Consider the following 20,093-nt stretch of genomic DNA (forward strand, 5'->3'; position numbering starts at 1 on the left):
CACTCTTTCAAATAGTATATCTATCCACCGCGTTTCTTTCGTGCGATCGCGCGTTATGTAATAAGATTAAGCAATAACGAAGAAAGCGATTGTATTTATTCCTTACGCGTTTGTAAAAGTCTACAGAACCGTTTTGCTTCGATATTGCACGATTCTAAATAGCGCTAAAAACGTGACGTACTGTTTAAATAATTCCTCGAAACTGTGCATTCATATTCAAATAATGTGATAGTATGTTTGCGTGTAACGCCCTTTAACTATCCAATCAAAACGAGGCTGGCACTATCATTCAGGTTAAAGAACATCTATAGACTATTATCACGTTGATTAGTTGAGCAGGCATTCGCAGTGAAATCGCAACAAAAGTTTTCTATTGTGACTAAACCTATGATATTGTAAAATACGATTATTACAAGAAATATAAGTTGAAGTAAATATGTACGTGTCTTCCATTTATTTTCAAACATAATTTTAGTATTTATTTTAGAAAGTGTAATTATAGAATTTGTGAAACATGTAGTTTATACACGGTTAATAACAATCATTCTTCGATTTTCCGCAATGTGTAATAATACTGTAAAGACTGCTCGTAAAAACATTAATGTTTTCAATGTAAATCGCATTACTGACTTTTTCTTAATATGTTTGTCAGGATTTGTGGTTATGTCGCTTCAGTTGCATTTCTCTTTCGCGGATATTAAAAAGTGATATGTTCGTTGAACTTCTTAAACGCCTGCATTATTTCGCAAATTGAAAAATGGAACGAAATGGTGCACGAGAAATGGAAGAACGAATGTGTATAAGGGACAGTGGTAAAACGTTAAAAAAATATGGTAGTACAGTCAAACATGTTATACGAACTGAAAATTTAATAAAGCATGCTGTATCAGCAACCGATACGCTTCAAGGAATTGCTCTAAAATACGGAGTTACAGTATGAATTCATTATATCCTATTCTACAATATTTACTACATGCGATAGTACGAAACCGATGATTTCACTTGTGTATGTTTTATCTTTTTATTCTTCTAGACCGAACAAATAAGAAGGGTCAATAGATTATGGGCCTCCGACAGTTTATTCTTAAGGGAACATTTACTCGTTCCTGTCAATTTGGAAAGTCCTTTGTCGCTAAACATCGATAATACTAACGCAACCGAACAAAATACAGCTCAAAGCGTAAATATCATTTTTATCAAACTAGTCCTAAGGTGTTACTTCGCTTTATATCAAGATCAGATGTACTTTCAGGTTTCTAGTCCATCCTCGATAGCGTCGTCTATAGATGACGATAGTTCGGTTAATGATTTTTTAGCTAAAATGGATTCTTCGATAGCCAATGCTAAAAGGGAAGTAAGACGTACTCAGGGGAGTAGCGAGTAAGTTGTTAAGACGTTCCGTTTATGTGGTATATTAGTTCCTATACTTTTCAAATATACTTTTCGTTGCTCTTTAGATTTTGCGCCGATGGCAACGATACCTGTACACAGCGACATAGAGTGCCTACTAAGTTACGTAATTCCTTTCCTATGTCTTCAAATGCGCATACAATATCCTCTCCGTCGGAACTAGCGAGACCATCATCCTCCAGCGATATGCATAATTTTCCAACTGCTGTGGTTATGACTCAAGGCAGAAAAGTGAAAACATCGCTACAAAGACTTCAACAGCAACAGGACGAAATATTCCAGTTGTAGCGACTAAACGATACTGGACTGTAATATGTTCGAAAATTGACAGTGTCATTAAAGAGCTTGAAGAAATATTTATTGGAATACTGAATAACGTGTTGGAAATAATAGGAGATTATTTCATGTGCAAAAATTGGTTGATCCAGAATTAATATGTAAGTTGTACTCTCAATCCTTCTTATAAACTGTCTAACGTACTTTAACTTCTAACAGAGAACGTTTTGTAAAATGTAACGCTGACAATTTGTATTCTTATAGTCTTCAGACTATCAGCAATGGATCAACTAACTCTCATATTGTCCAAGCATATTTTTGAAATATTTCCACCAGTATTTCTTAGAGGACCATATGTGCCTTTAACCCGAATCAATTGTGCAATAAATCCGACATTATTCTTTTTGTAATGCCTATGAAAGTTTACCTTTTTCATCATTTAGAAAAGTAAATATTTCCCATTCGAAAATGTTTTATGAAAATGCACATGCGGCGATTATTCGTAATTATTAGAATCGAGTACAATGATCTTTCCTTTTTTTTGTTGCTAATATTATGCTATACAGAATGACGCGAACGAACTGTAATTTAATAGATAAATTGTAATCGAACGTTAATACTCTATTATACTTTTCTCTGGTCTTCCTAACAGAATGCTCTTAATATAATTTCACTATATATACCTTATTTTGTTCCTAAAAAACTGAAATACTAATTTAGGCAAATGAATACAACTTCGATATTAAATTACTACTGTTCATGTTAGTAATAATAAAACCATTGAAATTCGTCCACTTAGTTCATCGATACAGAATTTTTATGTAAAACGTATAATATATTCATATGCGAATATTTATAAAGAAAAATATAACGATTCGAACTATTAATTTTGTAATTATATGTTGACGATCGTTACGCAAAATTTAATATATTAGAAAATTTAAAGATGTTGCACAAATCCATTTTTGTGGCATAGATCATAATTCTAAATAATTAAGAAATTGTTTTTTTATAGTAAGAAAATAATCTTTTTATTTTCGAGGCTAATAACAGTCTTTGAACGGTTCAGTTAACTTCGTGAAAAACTTCTGAAAATTTGTCGAATTTTCCGGATCCTAAATTCCTTGTAATTTCTTTCATTTCGAATTATAGAAATTTGCTGTTATTACCGTTAATAAAGATTTTATGCAAGAAAATACAGTACCTGTTAATGTTGTCTATATTTAATATATTTTTCATTGTTATATTGTGAATGTTACTTATTGGTAATACGCATTGTCTGTTTTATTATTGTTATATTCCGTACATTATAGTAATGTACTTACATATTCTTAAGAGCAGCTGAAGCTACCGCAAACAATTGAAAGAATAAGTTCGGTTTAACAAGTAACAAAATTTATTTTTGAATACTTTGAAACGAGAAGCGAAGAAAGGAATTTTAAAAAGTTCATCGTAAATGTATATGCAATATGGTCTAACTTATTTTTTCACTTTGTTATGAATTCATAACAATTCATTCAAGTCAGTTTTAATGCTATGCATTAATAGTTTAATTATAACATATAGATTAAGTAGGAATTCTCTTGCGAATACGATATAAATTACCAATTGTACTTTAGCGTACGGTAGCAACTGTTGTGTACATATATACAATGTACACTGGCAACTTTTATAACCGTTTGCGTTATACGCATGCATTCATATGTGTATATATGATATATATATGAATCATAAATGTATAAAACTTATAAGAAATATTTAAGCTGTTATGGATATGTGTAAAATAAATGTCTATTCATAAAAATATACGTATACGTATGCAATAAACAACTTTTAAAATATAAACACATTGAACAAAAATTGCTGATATAGTTTACAAAAGTCGTGTGAAAAATGTTTGAATTCATGGTACATATATTTATTGTCAAAATGTGTGTTTAATGTTATGCCATTATTGTTGTATTCATATTAAAAATTTTATATAGATCTACACAAACATACACACTCATATATATACATATAAATATATAATATATATATTTCATAAAAGTCTCGCGCAATACGAATAAATGAATATAAAAGATTATAAGAAATAAGCCAATAAACGAAAAACAATTACTATTTCTATTCAATGTTGTGCGAATGTAATATACCTATGATAACTACAATCTTTATTACATTTTTTATGTTATTTATTTATTTTATATATATATATTTGATTCTCACATCTTTCGAACTTTATGTTTTATTATTATTATTCACTTGTGTGAAATGTCTACTTTACTGTTAGTTATTCTAACAGGGAGTGTTATAAATTGACCACAGTTGCATTTTTGTTCATTTACAAAGTTAAACGAACCTATGCGATTATTACAATACGGACAATTTAGTCTACCCTTGGTCCATGATTCCTGTAACAAATGCATATTATATTATGCGGGCTTTTCTTAAGAATTTTCCGAATTGCATATATCATTTTTAATTAATGTACATTTATTCTTTACATAGTGTAGTATATATATATCATATGTTTAAACGAATTGTCATAAATACTCATGTAAATTTTACTTGATTTACAATATCTGCAATCCATTTTGGCATATTTTCTGTAGCTATGTACGAAGAAGATTCTGAATCATTTGTACTGCCACATCCTATATCCGTAGAATTCTGTTTTATTTCACCGTGAGAAGTTAATAGCTGTATTGGTTCTTTGTTGAATAGATCTTTCCTACAATGTTTGCATTTCATTTCCATTATCTGTAAAAATGTTAGAACATTCCCTTACAAAATATATTATCGATGTGATTTGTATTTACAGTGTTTAAAACTTTTCGAGGTTATAAACTTAACCCTACATTATTCGCGTCAACGAGAATATAAATAAATATATGTATTTACACGTGTAACAGAGGTTGAACATATTAATTATAAAAAATTAGACAAGTAGTAGATATTATTACATACTATTTTTTGTACCGTTTGTAATTTACCAAGAAAACATGTACATAAATAAAAAGCAAAATGTAATTCTAACAGAATGACATGAAATCCATATAATTCTCTCTCTCTCTGATATAAATGATAAATATAGTTCTGCGTCACATCATAAAATATGTAGTACATATGTGTACTATTTTAAATGACTATTTCTCTTCAATCTATCAGTCTTATGTACTATTAATCATAGAGATTCAGCCACTTAATTAAATAAAGATGTTTAACTTTACCACAATGGTTTATTATTTGAATACAATAAGCTTACTTAATCTTCTCCCGCTGGAATGGCATCCTCCAGTCTTTTAATGAACTTCACACGCAATTCATTTACATTGTCGTTCTTAAGTTGATCCTGTACAAACCAGCAGGCGATCTCCATTTGTACCATTTCGCAAGCTCCTCTTAAAATTCCGATTAATATATTACAATATTTTAGATTGAAACAATGGTCCGGCAATTCTACAAATTCTGTCAACGGATTCGCTTCGAAACATAAAGAGAATTCATCTCCGGCGGCGCTCCAGTTTGTAATCGTTGGGGTAATACCCAAAAATATTTTGAAGCCAGTTTGTATTTTCTCAGCTGTGTCTCTAAAGTCGTAACATCGACCAGATCCAGTACGAGCTAGGAAATCTTCGATCAAACGAATCCCCATATTGTAGCCCATTCTTTCTAGTTGTTTATTGACGTCTTCTACATTTTCGTAGTCCTTTAACAACTGGGCTACCAATGCGCCATACGTCAACGTGAATAATTCAGAGTTCTGAAATGATTATATTATTTAAAACTTTCGATACAGATGATTATCTATTTTTCAATCAAATCGATACAGTTACACGACCTATTTATGTGCCATCGATTCAACATAACCTTATTCACAATCTCGATAATAACTTTTCGATATTACTGGATGACACACACAGCACAAGTTAGTAATATAAATCTGAACTGAATCGTGGATATTTATAATGTACATTTGTAGTAAACTTACAACTTTCTTTGAGTCCAATTTCGTTCCTGTTCGTGACATGTTTACAAATATGAGTAGCTCACTATACTATAGAGTTGACAGAACAGTATATGTGTTATATATATAGTAGAAACAATTTATCGATCTACAATGCCGATTGATTACGTTGGGTATTATAGTCAAATATATATATATAATATATATAATAATAAAGACAGGTAGTTGTTATGACAATAAAAATTTATTCAAACACCATTTAATATAAAATGTATCACCTTTGTTATTTTCTCATAATATATATCTTATAAATAATTTATGAGTATCCTTGAACAATATTGCAAGACCTCCCATCGTGATTACACAGAAGACTTAATTATTTATGCTTTATTTTATGTATAAACTTTACACGTCCGTGTATGACTAATGATAAAATCGGAAACTTAACATAGGACGGAGTCCTTAAACTGATCTTTGGGCAATTACATGAAGTCTAGATGTTGCGTGTCGTTATTCAGACTCTTCCATGGCTGCTATAATATTGTACAACGCTGTCCTCGCATCGCTTTTCTCGAATACGCTTAAAACTTCCATTGCCCTTTGTGAATGTCGTTTTTGCAATTGCTTTGTCAATTCGACTCCTGGCCCCATCAAGACGATTTTGTATACCTGCATTCAAATTGTTTATAATTATATAATATAATATACAATGTTATCCGATTATTAATATTCATATATATATCTACCTTCTCATAATCTACATCGTTCACAGATTCTAAACCCTTATCAATTTCAGCTAGAATCGATGGGTCGTGTTCGATATGAAACATAACTGGAGCAGAACATAGACTGAACGTTACGCTTTGATCTTTCGTAATAAACGGACTCAAATCCAAATAAGCTTGCCAAGCTAATGCTAAATGTTTTCCAAAGTTGTAACCCTGCTCCTGTATTTCGTCGCTATGTCCAGCCAGTTTCAATGTGCCTTTACATGATTTCCCGAGTAATGCACCGGCGCTTAGTACATTTCTTAAAGTCCATTCCTCCACTGCGTAATCTGCACGATCTTCGGGCGGTAGAGAAGGCAAAGGATTATTCTGGCTATCTCTGCGTCCTATAAATTCCGCTTCGGCCAGGTCTCTTACAGCGCTAGACATTAATTCTACGATCTAAAGAAAATTATGCTATAATAACAAGCTTACACTCTTAAGAATCATAACCAGACTGCATATCTTTATGCATTTATGGCAAAATTGAGTAGATGAAATGTAAAATCGTTGAAAAATTAAAAAAAAATAAAGTTAAGCGAATAAAGTGAACTTCAGTTTAAGTGAAATTAAAATCATTAAGGAAAGAAACAACATTCAATTCAAAGATCCGCAGTCTAATCGTAGCATAAAGTTTTTATGCACATACTTCCTGATTACGTAGATTAGCCAACTCCGCGCAAGAATTAGCTAATAAATAATCTCCGCTTAGCAGCGCAATTTTGTTACCAACATTCATATCGTTCAATTCTGAAGTTTCTAAATTAAGACCGGGTCCTATATTTATTAGTCCTTTATGAACGAGATGACTTGTGCGTATCATTTCAGTGACTTCGGCCAATGCTCGCTGGCTAAAATACGATTCGGTAAGAATTTTCTTCGATTTTGCTTATATTTTATTTTAAACGTCATACCTATGTAATACACCAGCAGCTTTGTCTTCTTCCATGTCATCTACGTTTAAGTGACCAGCAGCTTTTGAAATTAATAATACTATAAGACCCCATGCTTGCATATTATTACGTCCATTAAAGATAACGCTTCTGTTAACAGTTAAGATGTTGTTACGTAAGAAAGAAAGTAAAATTATATTAATGTAGTACATATACATATCTGAAGTCTTACTTGGCTGTCTTTAATAAAGGATGATTCGATCCCACTAATTTTCTCAGATGCAGCGCTACGTTTGCGATTTCATCGCTTAGAAGCCACCGCAAGCTCAAAAATGACGTTGGATATCCAACAATTTTCTCCGCTTCTGAGACAGCTTTGTTCCAGTCGGGCTTTTGGTTCCCAGCAAGTTTAGCTTCTACCTTATTGTATTGTTGTAAACGAAATCTATTTTCTGTACAAGTGTGTATATTTCTGTGTGCTGCACAGTACACCCTGCGATCGGTGCACGAAACAGATCTGGCGATATTTCCATTTTTCAAAAAAGTAAAAGCAATTCTGTTCGTGGACATTTTATACCGTACACACCCGTGGACTATGTTTTCTCGCAACATTAACATTAGTGACGCATGCAACAGGTATAACGTACATGATTGACGTTTCAAAACTTTTACTTTTGACCTTATTTTCGGAAGAAAGCACACGCGATCCAACCTTGATCAAACAGTTATATAGTTCTCCGCGTTATGATGATTCTTGGAAGACGCATTCTCTATTTACTTTATACTATTTGTGCGAAGCTCCATGGTTCATCAATGAAAATGCTATTGCATTTGAACGTGTTTATTTTGGTTGTGTAAAAAATTGAGTGCAATTGAGTGTATCAACATATAGAGTGCTTACGAAGATAATATTGTAGATACATGTATATATATATGTGTAGTTAATCTGTACAATTGTGCGCATTTCTATGATCCTTGATGGGCGCTATCGACTAAAAACTATCGATTTAGTCGATAGTACCCTGCCCTGATAACCAAATTCTCGATTTTTGCCAGGGATTCTCCGCGCGTATTAGTAGCTATTTTTGCCGTCTAATAGCGGAGGGCAATAGCAGAAGGCAAATTGAAGGCAGCCAGCCGGCCGAAGCTGAATTTGTTTAAGAGGGCAGTACCGTCGCGTCTACTGATCTGATTGGCTAATATCGTTTTACAGGGCCGCATCGTCGGCGAGGGTAGTTCGCACTGATGTGGCAGATGTCAGCAGCGAAGTAATCGAGCGCACGAGGAAGAAGATCGATCGACACCAATCGATACGATCAGCGTGTCGTTCGGAATAACGCATACGGTCGTGCGCAGGCGCGGCAGCTCCCCACTACGCACAGATGCACATTTTGTGCACATGCAAATTTTACTTATTCTCATATTTATGTTATTTTTCTTAGACTGCGGATCTTTATGCGAAATAAAAATTGTCCGCATAGATTGCAAGAGATGGAAACTATAAAAATTGCATTGCCATACCATTTTCTCTACAGTTCAATTTCAATTCATTACATTTCGAAATTTATTGAAATGTGTTTATGGAAAAAAAGTGTCGTTCGACGGAAAAGAAAATTTATATTTTTTGTATGACTACTATACACTTATTTTAATGTTTAAATATTAATAATTTTAAATTCAGACTACTCAATATCAGAAGGGATAATAAATGAATGAAGTAGGAAATAATAAATATTATATTTTTTCATTTAGTTTGATTATTTTTCTTTATTAGTCAACTATTAGTCAAATTTTTACAAACCTTGACTTGCGCGAACACAGAAGATGATTTGCAGGACAAATCTGATAAACAGGTTCTGGAAGATCAGCTTTTCTTCGTAACTCCTCCCGTGAATCGCTCGAGTACAGTGCTGCTCTCACCGCATTTCTTCTTGGTTGAAAATGGTTGAAAAGAGGATTGTCTTATTATACAGACCTGCACAGACCTGGGCGACGCTGGCTCGAAAAATACATGTTGCTGTTGCTGCTTCTCACCAAAGAGGACTGAAGAGGACTAATCCCAACTAATCCTGACTAATCCTCTTTGCTTCTCACCTTCTCTTGCTCAGTAACACTCAATTACACTCAGTAAGACAGTTCCAGTCCCCACGTCATCCACTCCGACAAAGGAGTTGCAGGCTGCAACAGGCTGCAACTTGCAGCAACATGTGTTTTTCGAGCCAGCGTCGCCCAGATCTGTTATTATATTCGCCAATCACATCATCACATCAGTACGACTCGACGGTACTGCCCTCTTAAACAAATTCAGCTTCGGCCGGCTGGCTGCCTTCAATTTGCCTTCAATTTGCCTTCAATTTGCCTTCTGCTATTGCCCTCCGCTATTAGACGACAAAAATAGCTACTAATACGCGCGGAGAATCCCAGGCAAAAATCGAGTTAATCCCACCTTGAGCAACTCGAACAATAGCGCAGCTCGGAACGGGCCAATTCTTAGCTCTAGGTAGGATTATCCCTCGGCAGGCCTGGTTATCAGGGTAGCTGTTTATCATGGCTGCCTCCTTAGCGTCAGTAGCGTCACACGGTTTCCATAGCGACGGGGATGAGAATGAATAGCATTACTGCTATAGATATGCACTGATATGCACTCTCGTAGGGTGATAGTAGTGCCCGTACCATGATCCACTAACCTAATTTGTGAATTTCATTTTTATATCTTCATTTGTGAATAAATATTTCTGGTAGAATGTTAAGCATTGTTTCATGCCGTCGCCTACACCGTCTTGGACATAACGAAAGGAAATTTTGGATCAGGTCATATACAACATGCTTATTTAAATCACGAAGACAAAAAATTTGTTCTGAGGGAGGTTTCCTTTGCGTTTCGACATTTAACCCAATATTTTCGCCAGTTGGAGTTAGGGTAATTCTTTTTACATAATTTTATATATATATATATTATTTAAATGTTAATTGTAACAGTGTGATTGACTGTTATCTACTACCTTTAATTATGTCATAATGGCTTTAATAAAAATGTTTCTTATAACGAATGATAACAATCCTTCGTCGTTAACATAGCAAACATAACTGTAATAAAGAATATTTGACAATAGCTAACAAAAAATGATTTATCTTAAGATATCCGTTTAACGCTTCTACAGATATATACGTAATGGGTAGAACGTCAAGAATACGTCGTCAAAAGAAGAGACTAACCGCCAAAGAATTGGCAGACAAAGGAGATAAAAACTTGATACATCTAAAATCTTGGTTATTAACGAATAATTGTCTATCGATCGACCATTTAATTCCGTTCGATTTTCCTATTACCGGTAGAGGGTTAAAAACGTTAAAAGACATTAACATCGACGAACCGCTAATCAGAATACCGTACAAGATGCTAATAACAACTGCTACAGTATATCAAAGCGATATTAATTTTATTTTTTTAAAAGACGAATTGTATAGCGCGCAGTGCATACTATCGGTGTTCCTCTTATACGAATCGCATTTGAATAGTACATCTAAATGGTATTACTATATAAACAGTCTTCCTCAGGTTTTAACGAACCCAGATTTTTGTACACAGAAAGAAAAGAGTTTGTTACCAACAGCTATTATAGATTACATGAACGAACGTCATAAAATTAAAAAAGACTTTCAGTTATTAATTAGGTCAGTAAGCGGTTCGAACAAGACTGGTTACTGTAATCACTGTAATATGGATTTCAAAAAGATATTGACATTCGAAAGATACAAATGGGCATATTACATCGTAAATACAAGAGCTATATATATCGATACAGAAGAGATAGAAACGAAACATGTTACCGTCAATGTAAAACAACCCAATAATTTAGCCTTAGCACCATTTTTAGATCTTTTTAATCACGATATTGATACTACTGTACACGCATCTTTAATTACAGATGAGCAGAAACGAAAATTTTATGAAATTACAACGTTAAAATCATTTGGCAAAGGATCACAAGTTTTTATCAACTACGGGTCACATAATAGCTTGAAATTATATGTTCATTACGGTTTCTTCATACCAAACAATAGATTAGATGAAATTTATTTTAATATTTTTGACGTGCAAGCTTGTTTTAACATTCCCAAGTTCAAATTAGATTTTATTCTGTCCAATAACTTACAAAAAAATATGACATTCACGCGTGAAGGTTTAAATTACAATGCCAGTTGTACGTTATTCATATTAAATACACCATTGCAAAGAGAACAGTGGAATGTAAAGATATATGGTAATTCGTTTACTCCAGTGGAAACTCTTCAGATGTATAATACAGCGGAAAAGATCTTGAATTTAAAAAGGAACGAATTAATAAATCATTTAAGAACAATGCAAAATTATAAGTGCTGTACACAATCTTTTTGTATTGCAATTAATCTTGTGGAGGAATATCTAGGGATATTAACAGAATCAAATAATTACATGTGCATGTTTCGTTAAGAACAGAAATTGAAACCATAAGTCAATGTTACATTATTGAAAATGTATATGATAAATATATGTATTATATTTTGTTTGTAATATTTTAATAAAACATTTTGTTTTCGATTAAATCTTTCTTAATTTTCCACGAGAATCGTTCTAATACAGAAAGTGAAATTTGACTTGTTGCAAGAAGCGACTAATGTGGAAATAATCTTTCGATAAAATCGTATAAACATTCGTTCAAGGTTTGCAAATATTTTACAGTGTTGCAATGGGAACGTTATCGATCGTGCTCAGAAGAAAAAGAGTATAATGCAGTCGAAAACTATTGTACCTCCAGTCAAGTTCCCGCTAGTAATTTCTGGATTTACTGGAGGAAAGTCAGGTCAGCCAAAAAGAGATTGTTTTCATCCAGGTGTATCCAGTTTAAATCGTGATGCTATTGATTTTAAAGATAGGGAACCAGTTACAGCATCGAATATGGTCAAAGCTATGCTTAGATATATTTGGCCGGAAGTAAGTTGTTCGAAATGCGTAACTAACACAGAATTAGAATCAAGATTTACGATACGTGTACTTTTAGGATGATCCAGATATTAGAAACAGGGTGAAAGTAGCTCTTGGTTTACTTGCTGGTGCGAAGATTTTAAACGTTGCTGTGCCATTTATTTTTAAATATGGAATAGACACGCTCAATGCTCAAAGCATAGCAGCAGGCGGCAGTGGTGTTCTGAGTGTAGGAACTGCACCGGAAACAGTGGCAACAGTAGCAACATCATTACTCATAGGATGTATGTATTTTAAATTGGTTTAATTATAATTAAATTATGTATAATTACATGAATAATTAATTCTTTCTGTCAATAAACTAGATGGTATAGCTCGCGCAGGTGCTGCTGGTTTTAGTGAATTACGGAACGCAGTGTTCGCAAAAGTTGCGCAGCATTCTATACGGAAAATAGCCAAAAATGTATTTATGCACTTACATAATTTAGACATGGCTTTTCATCTGTCCAGGCAAACTGGAGCGTTATCGAAGGTAAAGTATTGGTTTTTAACCCTTAGCACTTGGTCCGTGACTCTGAGTTACCGCTAAAAATTGCTGTACTATTATTCAAAATATTGTTTACATTATTATCTAGATTAGTATCTAATCAGTTACTAAACATTTAGGTATTTTACGAGATATTATACCAATTTCATATCAATGAAATTTAAAGAATCATAGGGAATGGGAAGGGTTAACGAATTAACGTATACTAGAAAAGATTATGTATACATATATGTATATGTCTGGTATTTTTCAGACAATAGACAGGGGAAGCCGTGGAATCAATTTTGTTTTAAACGCTATGGTATTTAATATTGTACCCACCGTTTTCGAATTAGGGCTGGTTAGTACGATACTCTATTTCAAATGTGGCGGAGAATATGCAGCTGTTGCAGTAGGCTGCGTTGGCGTCTACGCTCTATTTACATTGGCCGTTACACAATGGCGAACAAAGTTCCGAATTTTTATGAACCAAGCAGAGAACGAAGCAAGCAACAAAGCCATAGATTCGCTTATCAATTACGAAACAGTAAAGGTAAAAGAAGACCATGAAAAAGACCATGTACATGCCGTCGTAATTTTAATACACAACTGAAGAATTGTATTTTCCACCTTAGTATTTCAACAACGAAAAATTTGAAACCGAACGATATGATACATCGTTGAAGAAGTACGAAGCTGCATCCCTTAAAACGAGTACTAGTCTAGCTATGTTAAACTTTGGACAAAACGCTATATTTAGCGGTGCCTTAAGTTTAATCATGGTGTTAACAGCTGAGAATATTGTAAATGGTATGATATTTATCCTTATATTAAATTCTATACACGACATATGGCATGAATAATGATATTATTTCGAACACATCTAGGTACTATGACTGTTGGCGATTTGGTAATGGTCAACGCACTTTTATTCCAATTATCGGTACCATTAGGATTTTTGGGCTCGGTGTATCGTGAAGTTAGACAAGCTCTTATCGACATGCAAACGATGTTTACCTTGATGACAATGGACACAGCCATTAAGGTAGTAATATTTTCTTCTGAAGACATGTATGTTTGATCGTTAATGTGTTTTATAATTTGTTGTATCAGTCCAAGGAGAATGCCATGCGGTTCAATATAACCGCAAAAAACTCGGACATCGAGTTTAAGAATGTTAATTTTCAATACTGCGAAGGCAAGCCTATTTTTAATGATATCAACTTTATCATTCCAAGTGGAAAGAAAATCGCCATTGTTGGAGGATCTGGTTGCGGGTACATTTTTATTATAACACGTAATATCGTTTTGATATAAATGATCACAGATCATAATGTATCTATATATATATATATTTTTTTCAGTAAAACAACAATAGTAAGATTATTATATCGATTCTTTGAACCACAACACGGGGGTGTCTATATCAATGGACACAACATTCAAGATTTAGATTTAGAGACTTTAAGACAATCGATAGCGATAGTACCGCAGGTAATTATATTTTAATGCGAACGAGATCTGCTAACGAACGCGTTCCAGTATAATATTAATCGTTTAAATATAATCATTTTAGGACACAGTCCTTTTCCATGAAAGTATCTATTATAATCTTCGCTATGGGAATTTGAATAAATCGAAAGAAGAAGTTTTCGAGGCTGCCAAAATGGCAAATCTACATGACAACATCCTTAAGTGGCCGAAAGGATACGATACGCCTGTTGGAGAGCGCGGGTTAAAACTAAGTGGGGGCGAGAAACAGCGAGTAGCAATAGCTAGAGCAATTTTAAAAAATAGTCCAATATTAATCTTCGATGAAGCCACGTCGTCGCTAGATTCTATTACGGAACATGTAAGTTTATACAGTAGCGGATAAAAGTTTAAGACCGCTCTAAAGAAGACGATAACTTTTTTAATATTATACTATAAGATTTTCGGCAATAAATCGTGAAAATCTGCAATTTTCACCATCTTTAAATGTTTGTAGCTCATTGCAACGTCGACCGATTTTGACGAAATTTTCAGAATATGTTTAATTGACACAGATCTACAAAACGTATCTTTTAAATTTTCAATGTAGGCCCACATAAAAAATTTTAAAATTCAACTTTTAGTATTTCTCCAACAATTCCGATCAATTGCAATTTTTTAAAAATTTCTTTTCACATCCTTTAGTAAACTAATTGCTCTAGCTTCCCAAAAAAGTTCAAATCGTATAGTACAATATTAAAAAAGTTATCGTCTTCTTTAGAGCGGTCTTAAACTTTCGTTCGTTACTGTATGTCGTAGTATTTCAAATGATTTCGAATACATAATAATATTTATGAAATGCTGTGTTCGTAGAATATTCTTGAAGCATTACGTCGAGCAACAATAGGACGAACATCCATCGTTATAGCGCACCGTTTGTCTACCGTGATGGATTCAGATGAAATTTTTGTGTTAGACAATGGTAAATTGATAGAGAGAGGATCACACGAGTCACTATTAAATGTACCAAACTCTTTCTATAATAAATTGTGGAAAACTCAACATATAGGAATGCTCAAGTCCGATCAAGGAACAGATAATTGTAAAAAAGCTCAAGGAGCTTGAGTCTGAAAAATAGATGTTTTAAACAGGTAACAATATGTGTACAACGTTAAATTGAAAAGTATCATTTCGAAACGATCTAATATAATACATTTAAAATGTATTCGAGTAAAGCCGACTGCCATTTCCTAAGTGAAAACAACGTTATTGTAAAGAATGTGATTCTGTAACACGATAGAAATACACTTGAATGCGAGGATTAGATTAAAAATATATATTTTAATCGAATGGTTAACATTTTCTTTCATTTGTTTGTAATAGTATAGAGAAATTAGTGATTCCAGTATTACAACTTCAGCTGATGTCAGCTAATAAACCATTCGGAATATATGTATTTAGAACTGTTTCATATTTATATTGTTAAAGAAAGTGTATATAACAAATACATGCGCGGTGCGCGTGTTTATTTATATTTGAATAAATTATATAATAAATATTTGTAAAAAGAAGAAACGATGAAATGAATTATACTAATTAAAGTCATTTCGAATGTGAAAATAAAGGGATAATTGAATTGAATTACTCTTTCTCATTAATCTCATTATACATACATACATACGACCTATATATATATGTATATATATCATTTATGAAACGTAGAAGGTAAACCTTGAACATTGTAGAAAATATTTCTAGTTTCACGTATCTTATATTTCGAATTTATTTTCGCAAGAAGCAGAATGCGTAGATCCGAGAATTTCTACAAAATACATATCTGGTTGTAAAGAACATTGATTAATGAAGTGTTTGTGTACATAGATGTTACCTTGGTAACCACATAAAAACAATTATGGAAGCTGAATGGTCTTCAGTAAGTTTTTCACAATACCGTAACAATTTGTTCCTGCAGAAACGTGATTTTTAAAAGCATGAGATGTTAATTGTGATGCAGTGTCCACAATCAGAAAATGCAAACTGAAGTACCTACATTGCCTGTAGTACAGTTAACTGTCAACGCAAACTTTGATAGGTAATCACAGTCATGCTAAACAACTTTAATTTTAGCTCTCCTAAAAATAGTCCCTAATTTTACTACGATTGTATTCGAACAGTAACACGCGTTTCCAAAGAGAATTGCGTAATTTTCACTTGATTTTCGATATTTATTTTTGCACTCTTTATATTTAAATATTTTTCTGTATTATAAATGCTGGATTTTTCAATTTTTAGAAACCAAAATTCTAATCTAAAGAAATCTACCACAGATGTGAAACCTACTTTAATAAACAAAAGTATAGCGTACAGTTTGCCCTGTAAGAAGAGCTTACATCCTTCGATCGGTTTGTATTATAATTATCAGCGAGTACAGTATCGCGCGTCGAAGCGTGATTAAGTAATTTACTGGTTTACTATTCGTAGGACAGCCATACCAAAGTAGCGTTCGACAGAAGACGTCAACAGATCGTACAAAGGTCAATAAAAACAGTATTAAGCAAATAGTTTTGTCCGCAAGAATGTTACGTGTTAAGGAATTACAAAATCAATTAGCTGATGCACATTATCAATTGAATGTAATTATTTCAACTCTTCTATGCAATGAATATAAATGTACTGAAAATCTCTATCCGTTCAGAGTGTATATGTTAATGGCGAATACATTGAGTATAAAAAGATTGTATCTTTCTCTCTATAGGAGTTAGCTAATGAAAATAGACTATTGAAATCATTACAAAAACGACAGGATTCTGCGTTGAAACGTTACGAAGGAACAAATGCAGAATTACCACGGATCATTAATTCGCATCAAGAGGATGTACGGATACTTCAAATTAAATATAAAAAGCTGAAAGCTTTGCATAAAGAAACGTGTCATTTATTGAAAGAGAAAGAAAACGAGCTTCAACAGTTGCAGGTGAAAACACGGATCGTATAAAACACTGTTAAACAGAATCCAACTAAGATTTCGATGATCTCATTTATTATTTACAGACTCAAAACAAACACTTATTACAACTTAGTAAAGATCGTAACTTAGGCGAGAGAGAAAAATTACAATCACAGATTTACGATTTAAATTATAGAATACAACAGCAACAAGATACTATACAGGTAGTTTTAGATCCGAAAGATACTGTCAAATCTTTTGTACTGTATTTACACGAGTTCCATTATTTTTTTAGACGCTACACAGAAAGTTATCTCTCGAAAGTAAAAGTTTCAAGCAGCAATTGTATACGGAAATTTCGAAGAGGAAGGCGACGCAAAAACATTTAGAAGAAACAACAGAAAAATTGAAAAGTTTAGAACATTTGTTAGATAGTAGAGAACGCAAATTATATTGTAACGGACAATTATCATTCCCCACTAAAAGCAGACAATTGGGCACGCAGCTTCCTACTAGTTCAAGAGATATTGGGTATGTAAAACATATATAACATTAAAGTAATTTTTTAAATATAGCTTTTTCAAATGTTACTAATTCGTGTTTTAGCACATCGAATTCGTTAAAGTTGTCGGATCAGCATAAAAATTGGCAAAACAATGTAGAAGAACATAGTTTGGTAACCAAATTAGTCTAAACCAATTTTGTAATGTCTGTAATATATTAAATACTCTATTAACGATATATTTTACTGTTTATTAGCCTGCTCTGAATCCGTCCGATGGAAACGATAAGAACACCAAAGCAGACGAAACAATTGATTTAAACCGATCTCTAAATTCTATGAAGACAGAAACAATGGCTAATTTGGAGCAAATAAGAAAGTATCGTCTCCAAAAGTCTGCGCAGAGAAGAAGTTTGTCGGACGATTTCGAAGAGACGCTCGTGGAATTAAATCAGCCCTCGAACAAAGATTCGAAAAATTCGATGTATTTTAACGACTCAGAAAAATTGGAAGAAAACGATGAAGATGATGAAGGCCAGTTCGAAATAAGCGCGCAAAATTTTCGAAAGATCTATGAAAATCGAAAATGTCGTGCTTTCGACGAACCCTCGAAAACAGATTATTCGTCCGCAAATGACGAAAGCGATGGTGAAAACGACAATTTTAAGAACAATCAGGATGATGTGACCATTAGTCCTAAAGAATCACGTATAAGGTTTGTCATATTTAAACGTTAATCATTTTTTTACAGTTGATATACTGTATAATTGTTACTATTCTTCTATCATAATGTATTTTACGTTAATTACAGATTAAGGAGTAGTAGGGATGAGGTTGCAGGTTTGAAGGAATTATTATTATCTAATAGTAAATACGGAAATAAATTGGATGTTTTAGCAATGGAAAAGGATGATTCTTATAAGGTAGATTTTGAAGCTGACACCGGAGGAAGGAAAGGATCAATTGGGTATTATCTTTCGTCGAATCGATCGAACGGTGCTCTTAAATTAGTTGTAGCTCCAGACGACAATCGAGTTCGTTATAACTCTGACCAAGAATCTGAAAAGCTGACGATCTCTCATTTTTTGAACGAATCGCAGAAGATGTATCAAAATTTAATTAGCGAAATGGGATCACAGGCTGGAAACGTAGAAAATGAAAACTTGTCTGACTCGCAGAATAATATACATATAGATAGCGAACTAGTAGACGACACCAGTTATTCGATAGATAAATTTTCAGAAGATCTACAAGAGCTTATTGTGGAAGAACCTACATTTAAGGAAGAAGCAACGGAAGGAAATATTGCTCACGTTTACGAAAGGGAAGATGAATTACAAGACACAGTATTAATGCAAATGGCTTTGGACAGAGACAACGACAAGATCAAGACATTATTTACATCGGACTCGATATCGCATGTTTCGGAAATTTCTTCTAACGAGCCACAGGATAGGCTTCTCGCGCCAAATTCATGTATCGCGTTAATCAATACAGACAAACAACAAACGTCACGCGTAACGTACGAGGAAGATACAGACGATTGCAACGTAGAAACGAGAAATAAAATAAACAAACAAGAAGTAAACGAAGAGATTAAAGATACTGATATTTCCTTAAGTAATACACGATCGTCAAAATCGGATTCATTTCTCGATGTAATTCATAAAATCAATGTTAATAATATAAACGAGAACGATGCCAAAGTAAAAACAATTAGTTATAATAAAGAGAAGTTATTAGCAACAATGAAGGCTATCGACGACAATGAGAATATAGAATATTTAAATCAAGACTACGAAAAAGATAAAGTCACGAGTAGGAAACAAATAACCGAGAATCTGTTTCGCGGTGTGCCTACGCATATGAAGAAGAAACAAGACATTATAAAAGATATTTTTAATACTGATGGGTTGAAGAATGAACCCGCGGGTAGTTAAATGAATCGTATTAACGTAAAAATTAAAGAATAAAGTAATAACTTCTGTAAAAGAAACAATGAAGAGATAAACTGAGTATATAAACTTAGTATGTACTATATTTTCTTTTCACAGCACAGTAATTAGTGTTGCATATCTCGGAAGCTATAAACTTCTATTTTAATGTAATAAAATATTAAAAAAAGAAAACCAACTACTATAAGATTTTTTACACCTTTTACTTTTAATTTAATTTAGAATATCTAGATCGTAAGTGAAATTACAACCATATTTTTCAGACTACTGATATTAACAATTTTCGCTAACATATAATTACCAATTGAAAATAAAAATTCGCTTTTTTATACGTGATTCTTTTATAGTTTTTGCGAGAGGTCGATCAATTTCAAATTTTGGCGCCTAAAACCAACCACATCGCAAAACTAGCCT

The 20,093-nt window shown here is 33.1% G+C and overlaps 6 protein-coding genes across 12 annotated transcripts; 3 read left to right on the forward strand and 3 right to left on the reverse strand.

Annotated features, from left to right (window-relative positions):
- The first annotated feature begins 31 nt into the window (after nt 1–31).
- On the forward strand, nt 32–3,516 carry Red (LysM peptidoglycan-binding domain-containing protein red). 4 transcript variants are annotated; one of them, XR_013009125.1, is made up of 6 exons: nt 300–438; nt 653–934; nt 1,034–1,180; nt 1,241–1,380; nt 1,458–1,847; nt 1,951–3,516. XR_013009125.1 is itself a non-coding variant. In XM_076425644.1 (5 exons), exons 2-5 carry the CDS (start codon nt 758–760, stop codon nt 1,696–1,698), a joined length of 705 nt encoding a protein of 234 aa, XP_076281759.1. In that variant the 5' UTR covers nt 32–293; nt 653–757; the 3' UTR covers nt 1,699–3,516. The 4 variants fall into 4 exon arrangements, 3 of the variants coding, with proteins under 3 accessions (XP_076281759.1, XP_076281758.1, XP_076281760.1); XM_076425644.1 differs by lacking the exon at nt 300–438 and adding an exon at nt 32–293 and having other exon boundaries at nt 1,458–3,516; XM_076425643.1 differs by having other exon boundaries at nt 1,458–3,516.
- A 290-nt stretch (nt 3,517–3,806) lies between these two features.
- Nucleotides 3,807–4,443, reverse strand: LOC143209671 (E3 ubiquitin-protein ligase RNF180-like). The gene is made up of 2 exons (XM_076425651.1): nt 4,255–4,443; nt 3,807–4,097 (listed from the first exon to the last, which is right to left on the reverse strand). Exons 1-2 carry the CDS (start codon nt 4,441–4,443, stop codon nt 3,945–3,947), a joined length of 342 nt encoding a protein of 113 aa, XP_076281766.1. The 3' UTR covers nt 3,807–3,944.
- Bet3 (blocked early in transport 3) lies at nt 4,159–5,818 on the reverse strand. The gene is made up of 3 exons (XM_076425649.1): nt 5,678–5,818; nt 4,952–5,449; nt 4,159–4,446 (listed from the first exon to the last, which is right to left on the reverse strand). The coding sequence occupies exons 1-2, from the start codon at nt 5,714–5,716 to the stop codon at nt 4,952–4,954; spliced, it is 537 nt and encodes a 178-aa protein (XP_076281764.1). The 5' UTR covers nt 5,717–5,818; the 3' UTR covers nt 4,159–4,446.
- Nucleotides 5,819–5,878: 60 nt separating this feature from the next.
- On the reverse strand, nt 5,879–8,313 carry Pdss2 (Decaprenyl diphosphate synthase subunit 2). Its single transcript, XM_076425622.1, has 5 exons — nt 7,546–8,313; nt 7,335–7,463; nt 7,070–7,271; nt 6,400–6,822; nt 5,879–6,322 (listed from the first exon to the last, which is right to left on the reverse strand). The coding sequence occupies exons 1-5, from the start codon at nt 7,929–7,931 to the stop codon at nt 6,164–6,166; spliced, it is 1,299 nt and encodes a 432-aa protein (XP_076281737.1). The 5' UTR covers nt 7,932–8,313; the 3' UTR covers nt 5,879–6,163.
- Nucleotides 8,314–9,866: 1,553 nt separating this feature from the next.
- Nucleotides 9,867–15,400, forward strand: Abcb7 (ATP binding cassette subfamily B member 7). Of its 2 annotated transcripts, XM_076425597.1 has the most exons (12): nt 9,867–10,233; nt 12,037–12,157; nt 12,227–12,288; nt 12,356–12,563; nt 12,645–12,811; nt 13,080–13,358; nt 13,441–13,615; nt 13,693–13,850; nt 13,919–14,082; nt 14,170–14,299; nt 14,382–14,657; nt 15,149–15,400. In XM_076425597.1, exons 1-12 carry the CDS (start codon nt 10,057–10,059, stop codon nt 15,398–15,400), a joined length of 2,169 nt encoding a protein of 722 aa, XP_076281712.1. In that variant the 5' UTR covers nt 9,867–10,056. The 2 variants fall into 2 exon arrangements, with proteins under 2 accessions (XP_076281712.1, XP_076281711.1); XM_076425596.1 differs by having other exon boundaries at nt 9,870–10,233; nt 12,037–12,288.
- LOC143209652 (uncharacterized) lies at nt 15,285–19,874 on the forward strand. Of its 3 annotated transcripts, XM_076425592.1 has the most exons (10): nt 15,285–15,426; nt 16,248–16,367; nt 16,568–16,677; nt 16,757–16,908; nt 17,031–17,249; nt 17,327–17,446; nt 17,518–17,753; nt 17,829–17,898; nt 17,982–18,439; nt 18,536–19,874. In XM_076425592.1, exons 2-10 carry the CDS (start codon nt 16,306–16,308, stop codon nt 19,662–19,664), a joined length of 2,556 nt encoding a protein of 851 aa, XP_076281707.1. In that variant the 5' UTR covers nt 15,285–15,426; nt 16,248–16,305; the 3' UTR covers nt 19,665–19,874. The 3 variants fall into 3 exon arrangements, with proteins under 3 accessions (XP_076281707.1, XP_076281708.1, XP_076281710.1); XM_076425593.1 differs by lacking the exons at nt 15,285–15,426; nt 16,248–16,367 and having other exon boundaries at nt 16,762–16,908; XM_076425595.1 differs by lacking the exons at nt 15,285–15,426; nt 16,248–16,367; nt 16,568–16,677 and having other exon boundaries at nt 16,811–16,945.
- Nucleotides 19,875–20,093: the final 219 nt, after the last annotated feature.

This window comes from Lasioglossum baleicum, chromosome 6 (genome assembly GCF_051020765.1).
Source record: "Lasioglossum baleicum chromosome 6, iyLasBale1, whole genome shotgun sequence".
Classification (NCBI taxonomy): domain Eukaryota; kingdom Metazoa; phylum Arthropoda; class Insecta; order Hymenoptera; family Halictidae; genus Lasioglossum; species Lasioglossum baleicum.